The sequence below is a fragment of the Cyphellophora europaea genome (assembly GCF_000365145.1).
Source record: "Cyphellophora europaea CBS 101466 unplaced genomic scaffold supercont1.3, whole genome shotgun sequence".
Classification (NCBI taxonomy): Eukaryota; Fungi; Ascomycota; class Eurotiomycetes; order Chaetothyriales; family Cyphellophoraceae; genus Cyphellophora; species Cyphellophora europaea.
This window is the reverse complement of record NW_008481809.1, coordinates 2,718,423-2,735,330: the sequence shown is the minus strand read 5'-3', so window position 1 is coordinate 2,735,330 and position 16,908 is coordinate 2,718,423. Positions and strand designations below refer to the sequence as shown.

The following is a 16,908-nucleotide window of genomic DNA, read 5'->3' as shown; positions in this document are numbered from 1 at the left end:
CGTGGGGTCGAAATTGGGTGTGGCTATTTGCGCCATGTCTTCTCGCTTCGTTAGTGCGATAGATTATGCAATAGTTCCTAGATAGAACATTTTGCAGCCTGGCGACGGCGCCAGCGCTAGCGAATCTCGTTCCCCGCCTTGTATTAACCGAGGTATCGGAAGTTTTGTATCGACATTTGCGAACGCTTCGTGATGGATGCATTACGGGAATCGTATAGTATACATCGAAACACTTTTGTGGCGGACTTCCGTATCGATCGGCCACTGATTCATGGTTCAATAAAAATAATATACAGAGCTTGTCTAGTCGTGTTTGGGGCCTAGGATGCCTTGGATGTCCATCTTCGGTCTCTTGGAGTCGGGCTGCCGTGTTGTTCCTGTTCCTTCTCTTGGGTCCCGAGGCGCATTATGTTGCGGATACGCGTGGCCTTGTTGCGTCAGCGCAGGGTCGATAGAGCTGCGCTGTTCTATAGGACGAATTGGAGGAAGTTGGAGGCTCGAAGGTCCTGCGCCTGATGGCACAGGGTCGTTGTGGGGTGGGGGCAGTTGATTTCGAGGAAATAGTGGCGCCGAGTAAATTTGCGTAGTTGGTGGGCGCATTGAGTCAGGAGGTCCATAACCGTATGCCTGAGTCTGAGGGTACGGCGCTATCGGCCGGGAAGGGCCCGAGGGTTGCACATATGGCGAAGGAGGTTGCGGTGGCATGTGCGGTCCTTGCCCGTATCCTCTTGATGGAACAAACTGGCCCATCGCAGTCGCACTGCTTGGTCCAACCGAGGGCGCAGCGTACAGCCCATATGGTTGCCCAGGTCGGAATTGCGACCGGCTCGCATCGTAGGAAGGTTGAGCTTGCAGGGGGCGAAATGATCTCGAGTACTGTCCTGCTTGTGCGTAGCTTGCTGGATCTGTGGTGGGCATGCGCCTTGCTGGGTCTGTTAAAAGGCCAGCGTCGAACGATCGCCGTGAACTCGGATCCTCAGGGCGCAGGGGCGGCCTCCCACGCTTTTTATGAACCACATCTTGACAAGTGTCCTGAAACAAAGTCAGTCAAATTGCCTGTCACTTGTGCTCGTGGAGAATTACCTCTTTCCCTGCCTGAACACATCTTCGACATGGTCGCGCGTTGTCACATCTCAAGTGCTTCTTCTTACAATTGATACAGGCAGAGGCAACATGAGCCTTGTTTTTTCGGGATGTGCGCGGAGAAAGTTGTCCACTGGGTAATCGTGGATCGGTTGGACTCGACGCTGGAGCCGCTATAGGTCCCGAAGCATAAGCCATCGACTGGGGTGGAACGTATGTTGTCGTGTATGGAGCCGGATAAGTGCTCTGCTCGGACGAGGATGCAAATCCGTAGATCGAGGGCCCGTGTGGAGGAGGGTTTGGAAGCGAGGAAGCGCCGGCGGTCGCAAGAGGGAGGGAGTCGGACCTCTTGCGACGTTGGCCAGCTATTTGTGGAGGAGAAGGTCGCTCTGAAGGGGGAGACCCTGACATGGGGGGAGTTGGGAGCGATGCCCAGACGGGCGCTTCTGGGAGTACCGGCAACGTGAGATCGACCTTGAATCTCGCCTGGTCGATACTGGATCTGTGTCTCTTGAAGGACGGAAGAAGAGGAGGGAAATTGGGATGCTGTGAATACTGCATGGAGCCTGAGTGGTTGTATTGGGCTGGGTTCAGGTCTTCATTGATAGTACCACAATGCTAGTAGACCAGTAGTTGCGGCTAATGAGGTTGAACAGGTGATTGTCGGTTCTCCAGAAAGAAGAGTCTTGGTTGCCGCAAAAAGTCCGTTGGATCTAATGTTAGGACGAAGTGATGGAATGCGGGAAGCAAAGGAAAGCTGAAGAATGGTTGGTCCCAGCAAGTCCGTGCTGTAGAGTCTGACACGCCCGTCAATATATTATTCCTGGACCAGACACCCTGCATGTGAGTACAACATACCATCTAATATATGCAAGATGATGTCTGCTGTGTTGGCTTGGTCATTCCAATCAACAGAGGGGTTCCTGATCGCTGATGGTTGCCGAAGGCGGTCGGAGTATTGAAGGTCGGAGAAATGTTGGCGAGCGATTGACGTGAAAAAAAGTGTTAGAAGATGGAAGGGGCAAGTGGATTGTTCTAAGGAGCTGAAGATTCAAGACCTGGGGCAAGGGCGGCTCGAGAGTGATATGGGCGATCTGATCAATGGTGGCCGTCAATCCGATGGAGCAGCTGCGAGTCATCCGATGGGAATACCAGGGTTGACTAGTCTGCACTGACTGGTCTGCAGCTTGCAGCACGATCACCAAGAAGAGGTTGAGTCAAAGACAGACGCAGTAACAGCAGCTGGTTGCGGGCTAGAGCAGAAAGATGACTGAAGTGTGCAGTGCGCGCGTGTGGTGGCCCCCGTGTTCGTCATGGCGGGATGGGGGGAGCATTTTGGATCTATTGAATGAAAGAATGCTGGCCTAATAGCTCCGCCGTGGACCTCCCTGGGCGATCCACCGCGACAGCGCAGGGAATTCATGGGAAATCCATGACAACAAGGTTTGTGGGCAGGGGAGAGCTGAAGCCTGAGGGCCTCAGAGGCCTGCAGTTTAGCCTTTGGGGTTGACGGACACTTGGCCCAACAGCCATCCGCTGTCAAGCCCTCTATTGCGACATGGGCTTTGCGCCAACGGCGTGCTACCATTAGCGACTCACAACCGAGAGATCCCGTCTGAAAGAGGAAAGTTAATGTTAGGCTGGGTCGATGTTTCTGGTAAGCGGCGAAGCCCTGCTGGCTACGCCGGGTAAGGGGCGAGATGTCTCGGCAGCACCGCCATGTCTCTGAGCGCCTGGCCATACACGCGACGCTGGCTCTCCAAGCTTTGCTCCCACTGCTGCACGAGTAAAACAATCTAGTGGCATTATTTATGCTGCAGGGTCACCTGTTCGACGACGTCGAAAGAAGGCTCTTTGCACGCAGACCACGGCGTCGACAAACACCGATGTGGCATAAGGTTCATGGTGGTACAACCAATAGCTTCGCAATAGTTGCAGCGGACGGCATACAGTACATAACACGCCAGCACGACCAGGGTCACGCCTGCCGTGCCCATCCTCCGCTAGCAAGCTCCAACGTTGGGTGCTTATGACGGTCGTTTACGGATCGTTGCCAACCCACTCCAGTGGTCGCGGAACCTGTCAGGCCTGGGGCCCGTTTAGCCCGGCCTGGGTGGAGCCCAGGCTAACGACTGTTTAGCACCCGTTAAGTCACCTTTATGGCGGTGTTGGGCGAAAAGCGACTCTACTGTGCACCAAGCATCCCCGTTCTGGACACTGTCATACCAAACAACATGGCTCGGCACCCCCCCTTTGGGACATTGGCAAATCCATCATGCTTTACACAATGCTGGGTTGTTGTGGTGCTGTTGTACTGATTGCAGGCACTGCACTACGGAGCACCAGATGCGAGGGCTGCGCATATCAGATCCCCCCTCCAGATGGCGGAATGCGTATTGACGCGGCCCAGAAATAGGTCCGCTGTGTGACCGTGTCCGTCCTGCATCTGACGCACTCCCCATTTCGGGCAGCACTCGCTTAAGAGCTCCCGTACCATGAATTTCGGTGTACCGGTAGCAGGCGACGCGAGTCATCGACTCGCCAGCCTTGGAAATTTGACGCTACGTGACTGCTGAAAACTAGGCCTGCACGCGTGATCACTGGCCCCGGCGATTTTATTCATCAAGGTCCAGAGCCGAGAGGCTATGGCAATAGTCCGAGTTCCAAGGTCCTTCAAACCCTGGACCTTGACCCCGCTGCCAGATCCAGCATCATAGTCCACCCGCTCGCTACATGAACTCCTCGGGAGTAAGACCGGGACGAGGAACGGGGCCACCATAATTAGCCTCTGGAAAAATACACGCGCTATCGATAACACTCCAGTTGAAAACTTCGCCAGGCGCGACTTCGAAAAACTTCGGCTCCGCAGCCTCTATTGTATCTACCGTTTTTCCACACCATCCTAGGTCGCTTGCCGGTCTTCTCGAGCGCAGAGAAGAGCTGAGCAGTGCTTAAGCTTCGAGTGCCCATCCAGCGTGCCGAGGTGACCGGGCTTGACAATTTGGTGCCGTGTGCTAAGCGAGATTCCGAGCAAGGTTGCGGGAACATACCACCCTTGAGCCTTGCATTCCACGAGCCTAAACGGAACATGGCAATCCTAGTTCACGGGACATTATTCAGGATCCATCGCGCGACTCGCGAGAGCCCTTCTCGAGCAGCTTGTGCCACGACTAGGGGTCAAGGAAATTGTAGAGCACTAATTTGGACTACACATGAGGCCTTGCCCTGCTGGCGTTCGGTGACCTCGCGTGTTTACCAGAACAATGCTCCGGTCCCCGCCCTGGCGAAAAACCCAGGAACCCTGACGGCCGCCGATTCGCAAACATCGATCCCATATTGTTTCCGTCGAAGCTTGACAGATCGTATGACTAGGTACGCTGCAATAGTAACGATCTTGCGCGCCGGTTGCGCTGATTCGGGAGCTAAGACTCAATAGTGAGGCAGGGCAAACCGAGATTCGTGAGATCATCAGTGCACTACTGCTACGGAGATGACGGCATTGAGCGTTGCGCTGCTCCTATCTTCTTCGGTGCCAGTCGTCTATGTCTAGCCTGACGATTTCCGTACGAGGTTTGCTGCAGAAGCATGAGAGCATGCCCTTCAACTCCGTACTCATCAGCATGTCTCGCTACAAAGTTTTAAGCGAACTGATCGGCCGGACATGAAATTCCACCGACGCGGCAGACATCATAACCGCTTAGTGTTGGGGGTTCATTGCCCTCAGCGTGTACGACACTTCTCTGGCCGAGTATTAGTTCGGTAAGGAAGTGCTACAAATGCCTGGCATGACATTAGGGCAGCGAGTAAGTTGTAGAGTTAATCGTTGAGTCTTTCGCCGGGGCAACCTGGTCGACAAGATAGACCCTCAAATTCCAATTCTACCATGGCGGCAGTTGGCTCTAACGAGCTTGGCCATTCGTGGTAGCGGCCATTCTAACCAAAGCCGCGTGGCCGCCACATCTGTTGAAATCGAGGCGCACCGGGTTTCAACAGGGTTTCGTCGTTTGTTTGCACTTCAAGCGCCATCCGGGGCATCAACAAGGACCAGGAATGTAGCTCAGTCCACCTTCACCACGCTGTCTTGCTGAAATCTCCGTGCCCTCGGAAATAAATTGGCAATCCCTGCAGTGGTTACTATGATCCGGTTGGGGGCAGTAATAATTTCCTAGGAGCACTTCCGAGGTCTCGACAACAATCTTGGCTGCAACCACACGTTCCAAGTTGGAAGAGCGACATTTGCATATTCGCTGACTCAACGTTACTGCTGATGCTGGCTTTACGTGAAATTCGATAGTGGATAACCCGCCACGCTAACATTGAAGTGAGTGTGCGAGTATTGCCATGTTCTGGGAAGGGTTTCATGGCCAGCTGTAATCGCAACACAATTGCCACCGTTTGAGCCTGAGACTCGAAGTAGCTCCAGCGTAAGGAACTCTTCAATTGTCAAGCCATGAGACATCGAATCCTATCGATCAAGATTAAGCGCCTCATTTGAACTCTGCGTTTAATATTCCGCCACCCACCGAGATTCGATGCATGGCGCACCTCGCCGTTGGAACAGCTACATAAGCCGGTGGGAACCATTCGATGCCGAAAATGGACCCTGGCTTGATGCATAAGGCTCCTGCAATTTCGGGCGCATCAGCTCCTCATGATCGCAATATTAATCCAACACAGAAAATTCCTCTCGTGACGCGAAATACTTTTGGGGTCATTTTCTTGGTGTTGCCTGCTCTCCTAGGCAACCCCCACCCACGATTGCCAAGCAATGAGGCATCACCACCACTTTGTAGGTAAGCTGGACCAACATAGATCCTGAAAGTCTTTGATCGCAACATTTGCCGGACCACGACCGCGACTCAGCGTTAGCCGGGCTTACTGTTGAGCTCTCTCCAATCGGCAGTTTCCTCTGACTCGACAAAACTGCCGGATCCGTTTAAAAATTCAGATCCCCGCCTCAGAGGTTAGTGCATTGGCGCGTTGCGGAACTCTCCTTTAGCTCGTCTTCGCGATACACATACCAAAGGCCAGCTCTAGGTATCTCTCAAAACTTGTGTATCGTTCTTGGGGACGATGTCGTCGAATGTGCCGGCTCCTAGTGAGGACCCACTAACGGCCGCCCTCCCGCCAGTCACGGATTACTTAACCTACTTAACCATCCTTGAATACCGACTGAAGCCCCACAATCTCAGTGTTCTGAACGGAATTCTGAACGGTGACGATGGTACGCTCGCGAAGGAGATCGGATGGGATCTCCTCAGGCTTGTACTTCCCATGCTAGCGGACGTGCCGGTCCCTGCTCAAGCATGTCTCGAAAGCATTGCCCGTCGGGGCAACCCGCGTGAGGTCGTCGTCAGAGTGGCAGAGGAGCTGGAAAAGCTTGGTCGCTCCGATGACGCCGACGATGATGACAATCAAGCTGACAGCGATGCCGACGAGGACGAGCTTCGCACGTTCTCTGGCGAGGCTACTAGGGTACATTTAGGTGAGATGAAGTTGGATGGCATGCCCGACGTGGAGCAGCCGCACGCGCAGCCTTCGGAGAAAGAGCAAGTGCAGGATGAGAAGGCCGGCGTTGACACGACTGCTCTTGAAGCTCTCGAATTCCCTGCCCTCCTGATGATGCTAGGAGCAGTTCATCCTCGTATCAAGACCCAATATCCCAGCCGCTTTCTTGCCACGTCGCTGCCGGCTGCACTTGCAGCATATCGCCGCATGCCAGTCACCTACGAGTCGACGATAGCCTTCTTGGAGTGTCTGGAGAAGTTGGGTGGTAAACAGCGCCCAGCTCTGCCGCCCCGTGCCTCCACAGCAGATACTGGCACTCATCACCCAACAGATACACCACTGCCTGACCCCGAAGCGCCAGCAGAGGCAATGGAAGGAACAAACATCGCTTCCCAGACGGAGAAGGATATCATGGCTCGATTACTTCAGGCAGTCATGCTTGAAATTCTCGACGAGTATACTTCATCTCTGGCGGGGCATGAGATCTCCTCCATGCTCTGGACGAAGAGGCTTCGCGAGCAAATTGGCAATGATACGGTACCAATGAAGGTCACGGCGACGCAGCTCTTCAAAGCAGGACCTTTGAAGGAGCGCGATGATATCATGACACGCGCTTTGTCGCTGAGCCAAACGCTTGGTCTCGATGCACGTGCCGAAGTCACCAGATCTGCGAAACAAGACGAGCAGAGCCCTGCGAACAGAGAAGCAGACGAGGAGGAGCCATCGGAGTACCCAGCCTCTCCTTCTCAAATTCCATTTCCGCCAAACGCAGCTCTGCTTCTCATCGCCGCACGAAATCTGTCGGATGTCAAAAGCCCACCATTGCTTGACACTGACGAAGTCATCGGCTTGTTCAAGCAACTCACACCTCTCTCAGAAACACCCAGGCTACCCAATCCGGTAGTGCAAGACGCCCTCCACTGCATGTTATACGCAGCTCATTGCAGTCAGCCAAAGATGCTGTCTCTTGAGACTGACTCCTCGATCTACAAAGAGCTAATGTCGATGCTGACTCAAAGTTTCACAATTACGCCTAACCCCCAGTCTCGGGATGACGCACATTTCATCGCAACACTACTCTTACGGGAGCGTGAGGATGCTCAAGACCGCACCGATATCATCAAACAGACCCTGCGGTGTGCGGTTCCCACTGAAGCGGCGGTCGAGCCGATACCGCTGGCGACACCCTTCACTGAAGGGGTACTCAAGGCTGTTGGCGTCAACTGGCTGAAGACCAGTATTCTCGCCCACATCACATCGTCGAAGTCTTCCTCAGAAGACCACATTGGCATCTCGCCCTCACAGCTTGCGACAGACCATGAACTAAGCGAATTGGTCTGGCACCCCAGTATTCCTTCCCCGACGCATACGCATCTCCTGAGCAATGTTCTGATGGCGTTGCCATACTATATAGCTCTGCTGAACTTGAGCCATGTTTTGCTGGCCCACCTCCCGCATGAACATGACATAGTTGTTAAGAACGCCAAGGGCTTGCTACAGGCGCTCGAGCCATGGCGCGACGATCTCGTTGGCCAGCTTTCCACGAGCGAGGCAGCGAAGGCGAGTTCGTCTGATATCTACTCCTTTGAGGATGCCGCGAAACGTGTGGCGAACGCAATTCCAACGACGGGGGCCGAGCCAGGCACACCCGGATGATCGTTGGGGGCGACGTCGGTCTATCCTGTAGATGGAACAATAATGAACTGAATGATACAAGAGCTCTGGATTTTGCTCTCGGAATGACAGACGTTTTTCAAAGCCCCGGTGACTGTATAGGGATCTCGACCGTAAGCTGATGCTTGTCAGTTAGTTCCAAGACATTTTCTCAGTCCATGAGGACCCCGTCAGACTAGCACCTCGATGGTCGGAGGGGAGTGGTCTAAACGTCTATGCGTTTCGTAACTTTGCCCAACCTCAAAGCACAACTGCATCAGTGACTACAAGTTGTGCAAGAATCTCTTCGTTTCTTGCCGCTCTCGTATCTGCCGCACACAAACCCCTGCCTTGGAGGCCTTAGACCCGACCTCACGACTGTTCCCCGACCCTTCAAGAAGCCAATGGCCAGCTCATACACGCCCCGATCCTCCAACCCGCCAGCCGATCTGTCAACGTCAAACACCACGCTCAAACTTGAGCCCGAGAAGCGCCCAACAGCACCGCCCACGAAAATCTCTCCTCACGATCATCCCACCACCATAAACGCACACTCCCTGGGCTCCCGACAATTAATCTCCAGCAAGTCCTGCGGACACGCACTCATGACACACACGACATCCGTCTCAGCGCGGAACACGACCTCATCGCCCGCCTTACTCACCGGCCGATCGAAGCTGACCTCGGCGCCACAGCTCGGCCCGCTACCACTCGGCATCGCCGCCTTGCCTTCCTCCTTGGGGTGCACGGGGATATTCATCCACAGATTCAGCGGCGCCGGCGGCGTCCAATCCTCGTCTCTGCTGAGGGCGGGCGCCAGCGTCATGCCGAGCTGCGCGGACAGGGCCAGCAGGGCGTTGCGGCAGTTGTCGGCGCAGTTGTTGTGGTAGTACTGGGGAGCCTGCTCGATGGGTTGGTGCGCCAGCTCACGGTAGCGGAAAATGTCGCACGCGGCGATCAGGGTGTCGTGGACGCCTGGGCTGGTGTCGGACTGGAGCGTGAGGATTGGGGCGCGGTGGTTGCTCGTCAGGGTGTCGTGGACGCGGGGCGTGAGGTGGTGGGTTGAGGCGCGAGTGTGTGGCATGGAGAGGTAGTGGTTGAGTGAGAGGGTGGAAGCGGGAAGGGGACCGGACACCGAGGCGGCGGCGGATGGCTCAACGGCGAAGCACCAAAAGTCGACGACCTGGGTGCCGTGGGTGTTGACGATGCGCAGAGACTGGCCTTGGGAGAGTGGGACGGCCACGCCTAGGCGAGCGGGGATAGGGTGCTTTTCGCCCGGGCTGAAGGGGGACTGGAGTGGCATGGTGATGGCGGATGTGTAGATGCGGAGCTCTGTGAACGTGGGCGAGGCTGAAGCCGACAGGGGTTTAAATGGGTGAAGGGTTCGGGGAAATGACGAGAGTTTTGCTGTACTGCTCACGGGAACAACGAACAGGAGGAAATGCTACAGGAGAGATCGGACCGTTGGATTGTCCAGTACGTGACTGTCCTTTTATTCTTCGCCTATCCCCACCTAGATCTCGTCGTCCACGTCGAGCAGTTCTCCTGGGCTGCCGCTCATCTCCGTAAGGCATTTATATTCCCCATTCAGGAGATGCACCTTTCGTGGAATGGCAATCAACGCGCAACGAAAGCTACGACTGACCACTAAGACAGCATTTATGAAAGCTGGGCAGAGAACGAGCATGCACGAGCTGCTCTTTTCGAAGGTGTCTGTCATACAGCGAGAGCGACAGCCATTTATATGTGGGTGCTAATGTGTATTGCAACTTAGAAAGGAGATGTCCGTTCTGCTGCTAGAAGGCCAGCTACGTCCAGGAGGCAAACCAATTCTTGTACGACTAATCACTACTAGTATTTCATTCGTGGTGGACGAAACCTGATGTCAATGGTTCGTCGCCCCGGTGGCGCACGGCCATCTCCATATCCAACGCCGTCCATTTCCCTCATATGCCTGTCTGATTTGTTGCAATTCTATGTCAGTGGCAGAAGTCGTAATTCGCTTATGTTTTCCCAATAAACGCTTGCAAAGAGCATAAGATAATTCCTCAATTTCAAGGCGCCATGCCAAGAATGACCGAGGCACCCGCCAGCGCCAGGTTGCGTTTGGTATTCGATGATTGCTGGGTCTGGGTGACCCGAAGGTTGTCGAGTTCGCACCAGTCGCTGACAGGCAAGCATGACAAATATTTGCACCAGGAGCAAGTGTCGTGATATTTGTAGAAGTTGTTGAGCAAGACGATGAACCCGACAAGAACACCAATCAGAGCACCAGCTCGCAGGAGCCACCATCCCCACCAAAGGGGCTTACGGCCTTTGAAGAAGCCGAGAGGTGCTTTACGGAAAGCTGTGTAATCGGCCATCTTCTCGCGTCGGGCGACTCGTGCAGCTGGCTTCATAGCCGAGATGTCTGGGTCTGAACCGACGTTGCGGTACGGCATGACTGATTCTCCGAGTCGCTGGCGGAGGGGAGCCGGCGAGTGCAAGATGCAGATGCCTAGCGCGATGCCCATACAGAAGCCGCCGATATGGGAGAAGTTGTCCAGGCCAGGCAGTAGTCCTAGAAGAAACGAAAAGATGATCTCGGCTAAGAGCCACATCAACTCTCGGATTGGCTGTGGGCGTTCGTTCCAGTGGTAAATTAGGTCCAACAGATTCAGAGCGAGTATTCCAAAAAGACAACCTGATGCGCCCGTGGAAGCGACGGCTTTACCAGCAAAGTTGGCGCCCAACACGAACCCAAAAATACCAGATGAGAAGTATACAATGGCAAAGCGGATGCTACCAATCAGCTTCTCAATCTCTCGACCAAGAGTGAGCTGCAGCAGCATGTTGAAGGCAATATGGATGAGCCCTGCGTGCAGGAATATAGGAACGATAAAGCGGAACCATTGGTTAGGTTCTTGATTGTCCAGTCCTCCAAAGCCACACAAAGCGCTCAGGTCACAGGTGTTGTGAGGGTCATCAGCGTTATTGCTAGTAGAATTAGGACAATGCCAGGTTGTAATCGGTGGGTTGGCCTCTTGAATGTCCTCGTCTCGCCGCATACAGGGTACAAAGCGGGCTCCCATATTGATCAGGACGTACGGGGAAGGTCCAATCATGGGGTTGAACTGCGGCCTGGTCATGATAGGTGATCCAGTGGTAATAGAATTTCTGATGATTTCGACGACGAACGTGGTTAGTTGTGCCAGCGTCACAACATACACGATCCATGGTATCTTGCCTCTGAACCAGCCCTCCTTTTTCTTCCTTCTGCGGCGTTCCGGCAGTAGCTGTGCTTCGACACGTGATTCAGGAGACGGAGGATACTGGGTGTTCTGATGACGAAGGTCTGAAGTCTTCGTATTCAGTTTGGATGGTTGCAAGGGGATAGACTGTGGGTGGGTGTCCCTGGCTGGTGGCACAGGTTTAGAGGAGCCATGGTAGCGAGGATCGAGAGGTTCGTCGCTGCCGAAGGTATGGTTCATTGTTGACTGGCTGTAGGGCGTGTGTTGTGCGGAAGATGATGACGGTTCATACGCGGCGTAAGTATTGTGAGAAGGTACATGATTAGGATGTGATGCTTGAGCATAATAGTTTGGCTGCGAGTTATAATAGTCGTTGGCGGTCATCGTTGCAGATGCCGCAATCCTCTTTGTTAGACTTTTGGGGTGTTGTTCCTTTTGCGGATGCTTCGCTGTAGTGTTGGGGGCTCGAATGCTGCGCCAGCAGTTTTATCTGGTAGTGAATGCGTGCGGCGCAGACTGAGGGGATGGTGTTAACGAATGATGTAAGGGCGGTATGAGACAACAGCTTTGAGATTGCTTTGATTGCCCACAACAAACAGCCCTGACAGAAACGGTCGAACAAACAGATTGGAAAAGCCACCAAGTGAGTGTCGTTGGCGCAAGGAAAGAGTGGCTATGATGGGTTGCAGGCCAGACAAATCTCAGCGTGAGGAACAGGAACAGGTTTAAGCCTGCATGCAGTCGCAGATGGCGAGGCTCGAGCCAGGGATAATCAGTTGCAGCTGCGACACGCAACCCGAAACAGTGGCTCCGATCACTTAAGCCCAATCAGTCAGCTTATTTGCAGCCAAACCCGCTTACTAGGCTTCGGGCCAGGGAAGGGGCGCCCTTTGGGGGCCGTCGGAGGCTGCGCATTCGTCACAGCCTCCTTGCGCCCGCTTTTTCACCCTTTGTTCCTGCAGCTCAGGATCGACAGAACACGGCGCTCGAACTCAGAATAGAAAGTCAATGTTCAACGGCGGGGGGCGGTAGACAAAACCCGGCTAATAGTCATAACCAGGCGACCATTAACTGGAGGAGCTTCCTTTGAACGTGCATGGCATACTCCTACTTTGTATTTTACACAGCCAATCATGGGCACACTGCTCAGTCTTCAGGCCATGCACTGGTGACCTTCCGCCCTGCCCCCCGGTGACCGCCCACATCTGTGACACTGTTGCACATTACTGTCTGCCTCAGCATTTCGCTTGTATTCAAAACATCATCATCAAGTCGTCATATTCATGTGTGACGAGAGCACGCGTCTCGCGGCAACGCGTCGGTAACGTTGAGGCTAGTCGTGCAGCCAGTCCAACTCAGGGTCCATCGCATGTAAAGAAAGGAGATTCGGCGCTCTATACTTTGTACAAATCGTCGTGGATTTGGCGGGTACACGCGATAATCAACCAGGTAATCGAGTGCGGCCACGGATCACTGGCCAGATCGGGATTCCGCTCCACAACCGGAAGCTGTAGAGGTTGTTGAATGCGAGACAACATCAACCATGAGTATTGCACAACATTCCTGCCGGCTCAAACGATCCGATTGCGATCCAGGCGAGACGACACACCACTTGGTATAGTGCGAAGAAACCTGCGGCGAAGAGCGATGCGACGATCATATTCAGCACCATTTTCTCGATCCCCGTCAACATGTACAGGCCGAACGTAACCTCGTACTGATAGTATCTCATTTGCAATTCTTTCGATAGCTTAGATGGCATGGATATGCGACGTTTGAACATTCGCGGCGCGGATGAGTCGGACGAGAGAATATTCAGAGATTCCATCTTGGACGAGATATTGCTGAAGTAGTTGGCGTATTCGGGTGGTGTGGAATCAATGAAGAGCGGGAATGGCTCGAGTGTGTTGCTCATAGTTGCTGGCGGCGCAGACATCGTGTCCAGCTTACGGATATACCTAGGCCACTTGATTGAATGAGGCGCAGTTTGGAAATGTTTGCGCGGGCGCGAAAAGTTGTGCTCAAGTGGGAGGACAAAGTATTGCTAGAGATTAGAAGGAATTGAAGCTGTCGTTACGAGTTCCAATGGCGACGGCATCGAAGACGGCGCATTGATGTTGTGGGAAGATCCAGGCGTGCCAGAGTGAGATAGACGACGGTGATGACGGTGCAAGCGGGCCGAGTAGATTATAGTACAATCCCATGGCCGGAAGTTGGCGGCAAACCAAGCCACTCCTCCCAGCTGATTAAGAAATCCTGACAGTCAGTCGCAAAGCAGTCTGCTGTCCCGCCTGATCCGAGTGTTCTTTAATTGGCAGGAGAGCACCCTCGGGGCCCATCTCATTACGCTGCGCAACAAATCTCCGTTAGCTGTGGCTGGGCTTGCCCGACGAGCCTCACTGATCACGATCCAAGTGTCAATCCACTAGCATCACTCACGACCATTTGGCTTGACCTTGGAATTACATAGGCACAACCATATCGAGGACCTGCAATGCTTGATTAGGTAGTTATGAGACTACACAGCTACTTCCTTCCCTTCCGGCTTGGTCGAGCGTTCTTCTCTTGTCTCTTCTGCTTGAGGTTCCTGGCCTTGCGGATGTCATCGACGGAGTGTACCTCACGCTTGTTGCCACGATCCGCGATCTCGCGCTCCTTAGCCACCGAGAACTTCTTCTTCTGCTTCTCATAGTCATCTCGGAATTTGTCCGCTGCCTTGGGTGCTTGTGTCTTGGAATGCTTGAACCTTTTACCACTCGTCAAGCCACCATGTGAGGGAGCTGTTGCCTCGTTCTCGCCCACGCGAGGTGCTCGAGTGATGCGATTTGCCTTCTTCCATGCATCGTAGCGACCACTGCGGAAGCTCGCAGCGATCTTGGCGCCGGATTCTCCGCGTACGAGCTTCTTCCCTTTGGATCCATCATCATCGTTGTCGCGGGCGACGTATTTCTTGTGGCGTTTGTCCCATCGCATGACTCCACGCGCTTCGCCGAACCCCTTCGATCCCTCATCGCCCGCAATATCCATGGTGGCCCCACGAGCTGCTTCAACGAAGTTCGAGTTGGAGCCTGAATGCACACCATATGCGCGCTCCTCATCCATATCTTGCCCCTCAGGAGCATAGCCCATGAAATACTCACTGTTCTTGAAAGAGTCTACACCAGCGTCTTTGCTGGCAGCAGACTTGCCATTGGGTTGGGGACCGCCTGAAAAGGTCACCTCCAACTCTGAATCTGACGCGGTTGACATGTCATCCAGTCCTCCAAGTTCCTCTTCCTCGGATCCATGGGTTCCATTTGCTACGCGATCGTCTTCTGCAACATGCTCAGAAGACTGACTTGCAACAGCTGCCGCCAGCGACTTCTGCCTCTTACGTTCCAAGCCACTGCGAATGCTGCGGATCGCCTCTATCGCATCGTCGTTGTTCCTGCGACCCGCTCTACGGGCGCCGATCTCGAAGATGGACTCCGGAGGGCGGAAGCCGCCTAAGCGAGCGAGCATAGCTTGTCGTGCATCTTCCATTCCATTCTCATCTTGTTCGAACATTGCATGCAGCTCCGTCCAAGCATCCGACCCGACAAGCGTCTTCGCCCGCTTCGCGCTCTCTGATGATGCAGAGTTCCGAGTCCGTTGGTAAAGCTTTTCGCCCTTGGTTGCTACCGACCGAAGACCAGCAAGATCGGCATCTGACGCGAGTGTCCTGATGACCCACTCGGTCTGAGTCTGAAGGCCGTCACGACGCTGTGCGCCGACAACGACGTCCGTGGCCAAACTAAAATTTGTTTTGGTACTTCTACCAACGACAAGTTGCCTCCCCAAGAAAAGCTGCAGATCCAGTAAATACGGTGCATCTGCATCGCGTACAAGACTATAACTCCAACCTTTCTGACCAGCGCGCGCAGTACGCCCAACACGGTGAACGTAGATTTTTGGCTGTGAAGGGAAGTCATAATTGATGACGTTCGCAAGGATAGGAATATCAATTCCTCGAGCTGCGACATCCGTGACGACCAGGATATTTGCTTGTCCATCTCGGAAAGACTGAACCTGCTCTTTCCGGGCTGTTTGGTCAAGTGCGCCGTACACATAAGACACAGCGTAACCTGCTGCCATCAGAAGATGCGCAAGATATTCGACATGGTGTTTAGTAGCGGCAAACACGATGGTAGAGTGTGGATTCGAAACTTCATGTCGTTTACCGTCAATCTCTTGTCGCTTCCTCTTTTTGGAGGACTTCCTGCTGTCCGCGGGTGTGACGGTGGAAGTAAGTTGCGACCCTGTGGGAACCTGGATCACGTCCTGGAGGAGGTGCAACAGCGCACCTTCCTTTTCTGACGACTTGACAGTGAAGAAAGCGCTCTGAAGATCAGGCGATACCTTGCTATCGGCATCCAAGCGGACCAGACTCGGTTCTTGTAGACCAGCTCGGGCGAACTCGACCAGGGATTTAGGCAGTGTCGCAGAGAACAGGAGGGTCTGCCTTGAGGAGGGCAGCGCATGCAAGATCTCGGTAAGCTGTGCGGCGAAACCCATCTCGAACAGTCGATCTGCCTCATCAAAGACCACATACTGAATGCTGTATAGGTCTAGACTCATCTCCACCTTCAAATGTAGGAAGCGTCCTGGTGTAGCGATGATGATGTCCGGATTAGACGCCATTGCAGAGAATTGTTCCTCCAAGCTGTCACCGCCCACCAATAGAATGGAGCGCAAGTCTGTTCCCCTTCCTAGCTCTTTTACTACTTGCAGCGTCTGCAGGGCAAGCTCTCGGGACGGCGACATGATAAGTGCTCTGGAGCCAACCTTTGGGCTATGCGCCTTCAGCTTCTCGATCATGGGTATCACAAAAGCAGCAGTCTTGCCAGAGCCAGTTCGCGCCATACCCACAACATCTTTGTCGCTGAGTAGCAGCGGAATCGTCTTGCGCTGAATAGGTGTCGGTACCGAGAAGCCTTTCCTCGTGATCGATTTGAGTAGGTTCGCATTCAACCCCATAGCCTGGAAGCCTCCACCTTTCTTCACGGTGCGGCCCTTGAGGTTGCCGGCTTTGCGGTTCGACGCAGCCAGCTGCTTCGCGATAAAGACCTCATCATCCTCGCCTGAGTCATCGGCCATGACATTCAAGTCATTGTACGCTAGAGGTGTATTAGTTTCGCCCGCTGAACTGCCCCCTTCGTCGTCAGAGATATCTGCATGCCGGTCGTGATTTGTGAAGAGCGACCGGCCAATGTCGGCTTCGTTCTCCGAGGGCGACGGAGACCTCCTTCGCGGAGCCATCCTAGGTCAAGGTAACAGATCTATGTTAACGCGATTACTGAACTCATAGAGATGCTGTTCTGAACTCATGAAAGTGCTGCCGAGCAGCACTGAAGAAAACCGCCAGCGCTCTCAACTGCCGCGAGCGCCGCTCGATATTTTTCTCCAAAACCCATTC

At 53.9% G+C, this 16,908-nt stretch overlaps 6 protein-coding genes across 6 annotated transcripts; 1 reads left to right on the top strand and 5 right to left on the bottom strand.

The window, feature by feature from the left end:
- Nucleotides 1-303: 303 nt before the first annotated feature.
- Nucleotides 304-1,644, bottom strand: HMPREF1541_03951 (uncharacterized protein; the record flags this gene model as incomplete). The annotated part of the gene is made up of 2 exons (XM_008718299.1): nucleotides 304-1,032; nucleotides 1,084-1,644. The coding sequence occupies 2 exons, from the start codon at nucleotides 1,642-1,644 to the stop codon at nucleotides 304-306; spliced, it is 1,290 nt and encodes a 429-aa protein (XP_008716521.1).
- A 4,512-nt stretch (nucleotides 1,645-6,156) lies between these two features.
- HMPREF1541_03950 (uncharacterized protein) lies at nucleotides 6,157-8,247 on the top strand (the record flags this gene model as incomplete). Its single annotated transcript, XM_008718298.1, has 1 exon — nucleotides 6,157-8,247. The coding sequence occupies one exon, from the start codon at nucleotides 6,157-6,159 to the stop codon at nucleotides 8,245-8,247; it is 2,091 nt and encodes a 696-aa protein (XP_008716520.1).
- A 526-nt stretch (nucleotides 8,248-8,773) lies between these two features.
- HMPREF1541_03949 (uncharacterized protein) lies at nucleotides 8,774-9,547 on the bottom strand (the record flags this gene model as incomplete). The annotated part of the gene is made up of 1 exon (XM_008718297.1): nucleotides 8,774-9,547. One exon carries the CDS (start codon nucleotides 9,545-9,547, stop codon nucleotides 8,774-8,776), a length of 774 nt encoding a protein of 257 aa, XP_008716519.1.
- Nucleotides 9,548-10,298: 751 nt separating this feature from the next.
- On the bottom strand, nucleotides 10,299-11,858 carry HMPREF1541_03948 (uncharacterized protein; the record flags this gene model as incomplete). Its single annotated transcript, XM_008718296.1, has 1 exon — nucleotides 10,299-11,858. The coding sequence occupies one exon, from the start codon at nucleotides 11,856-11,858 to the stop codon at nucleotides 10,299-10,301; it is 1,560 nt and encodes a 519-aa protein (XP_008716518.1).
- Nucleotides 11,859-13,011: 1,153 nt separating this feature from the next.
- Nucleotides 13,012-13,410, bottom strand: HMPREF1541_03947 (uncharacterized protein; the record flags this gene model as incomplete). The annotated part of the gene is made up of 1 exon (XM_008718295.1): nucleotides 13,012-13,410. One exon carries the CDS (start codon nucleotides 13,408-13,410, stop codon nucleotides 13,012-13,014), a length of 399 nt encoding a protein of 132 aa, XP_008716517.1.
- Nucleotides 13,411-14,000: 590 nt separating this feature from the next.
- Nucleotides 14,001-16,751, bottom strand: HMPREF1541_03946 (uncharacterized protein; the record flags this gene model as incomplete). Its single annotated transcript, XM_008718294.1, has 1 exon — nucleotides 14,001-16,751. One exon carries the CDS (start codon nucleotides 16,749-16,751, stop codon nucleotides 14,001-14,003), a length of 2,751 nt encoding a protein of 916 aa, XP_008716516.1.
- Nucleotides 16,752-16,908: the final 157 nt, after the last annotated feature.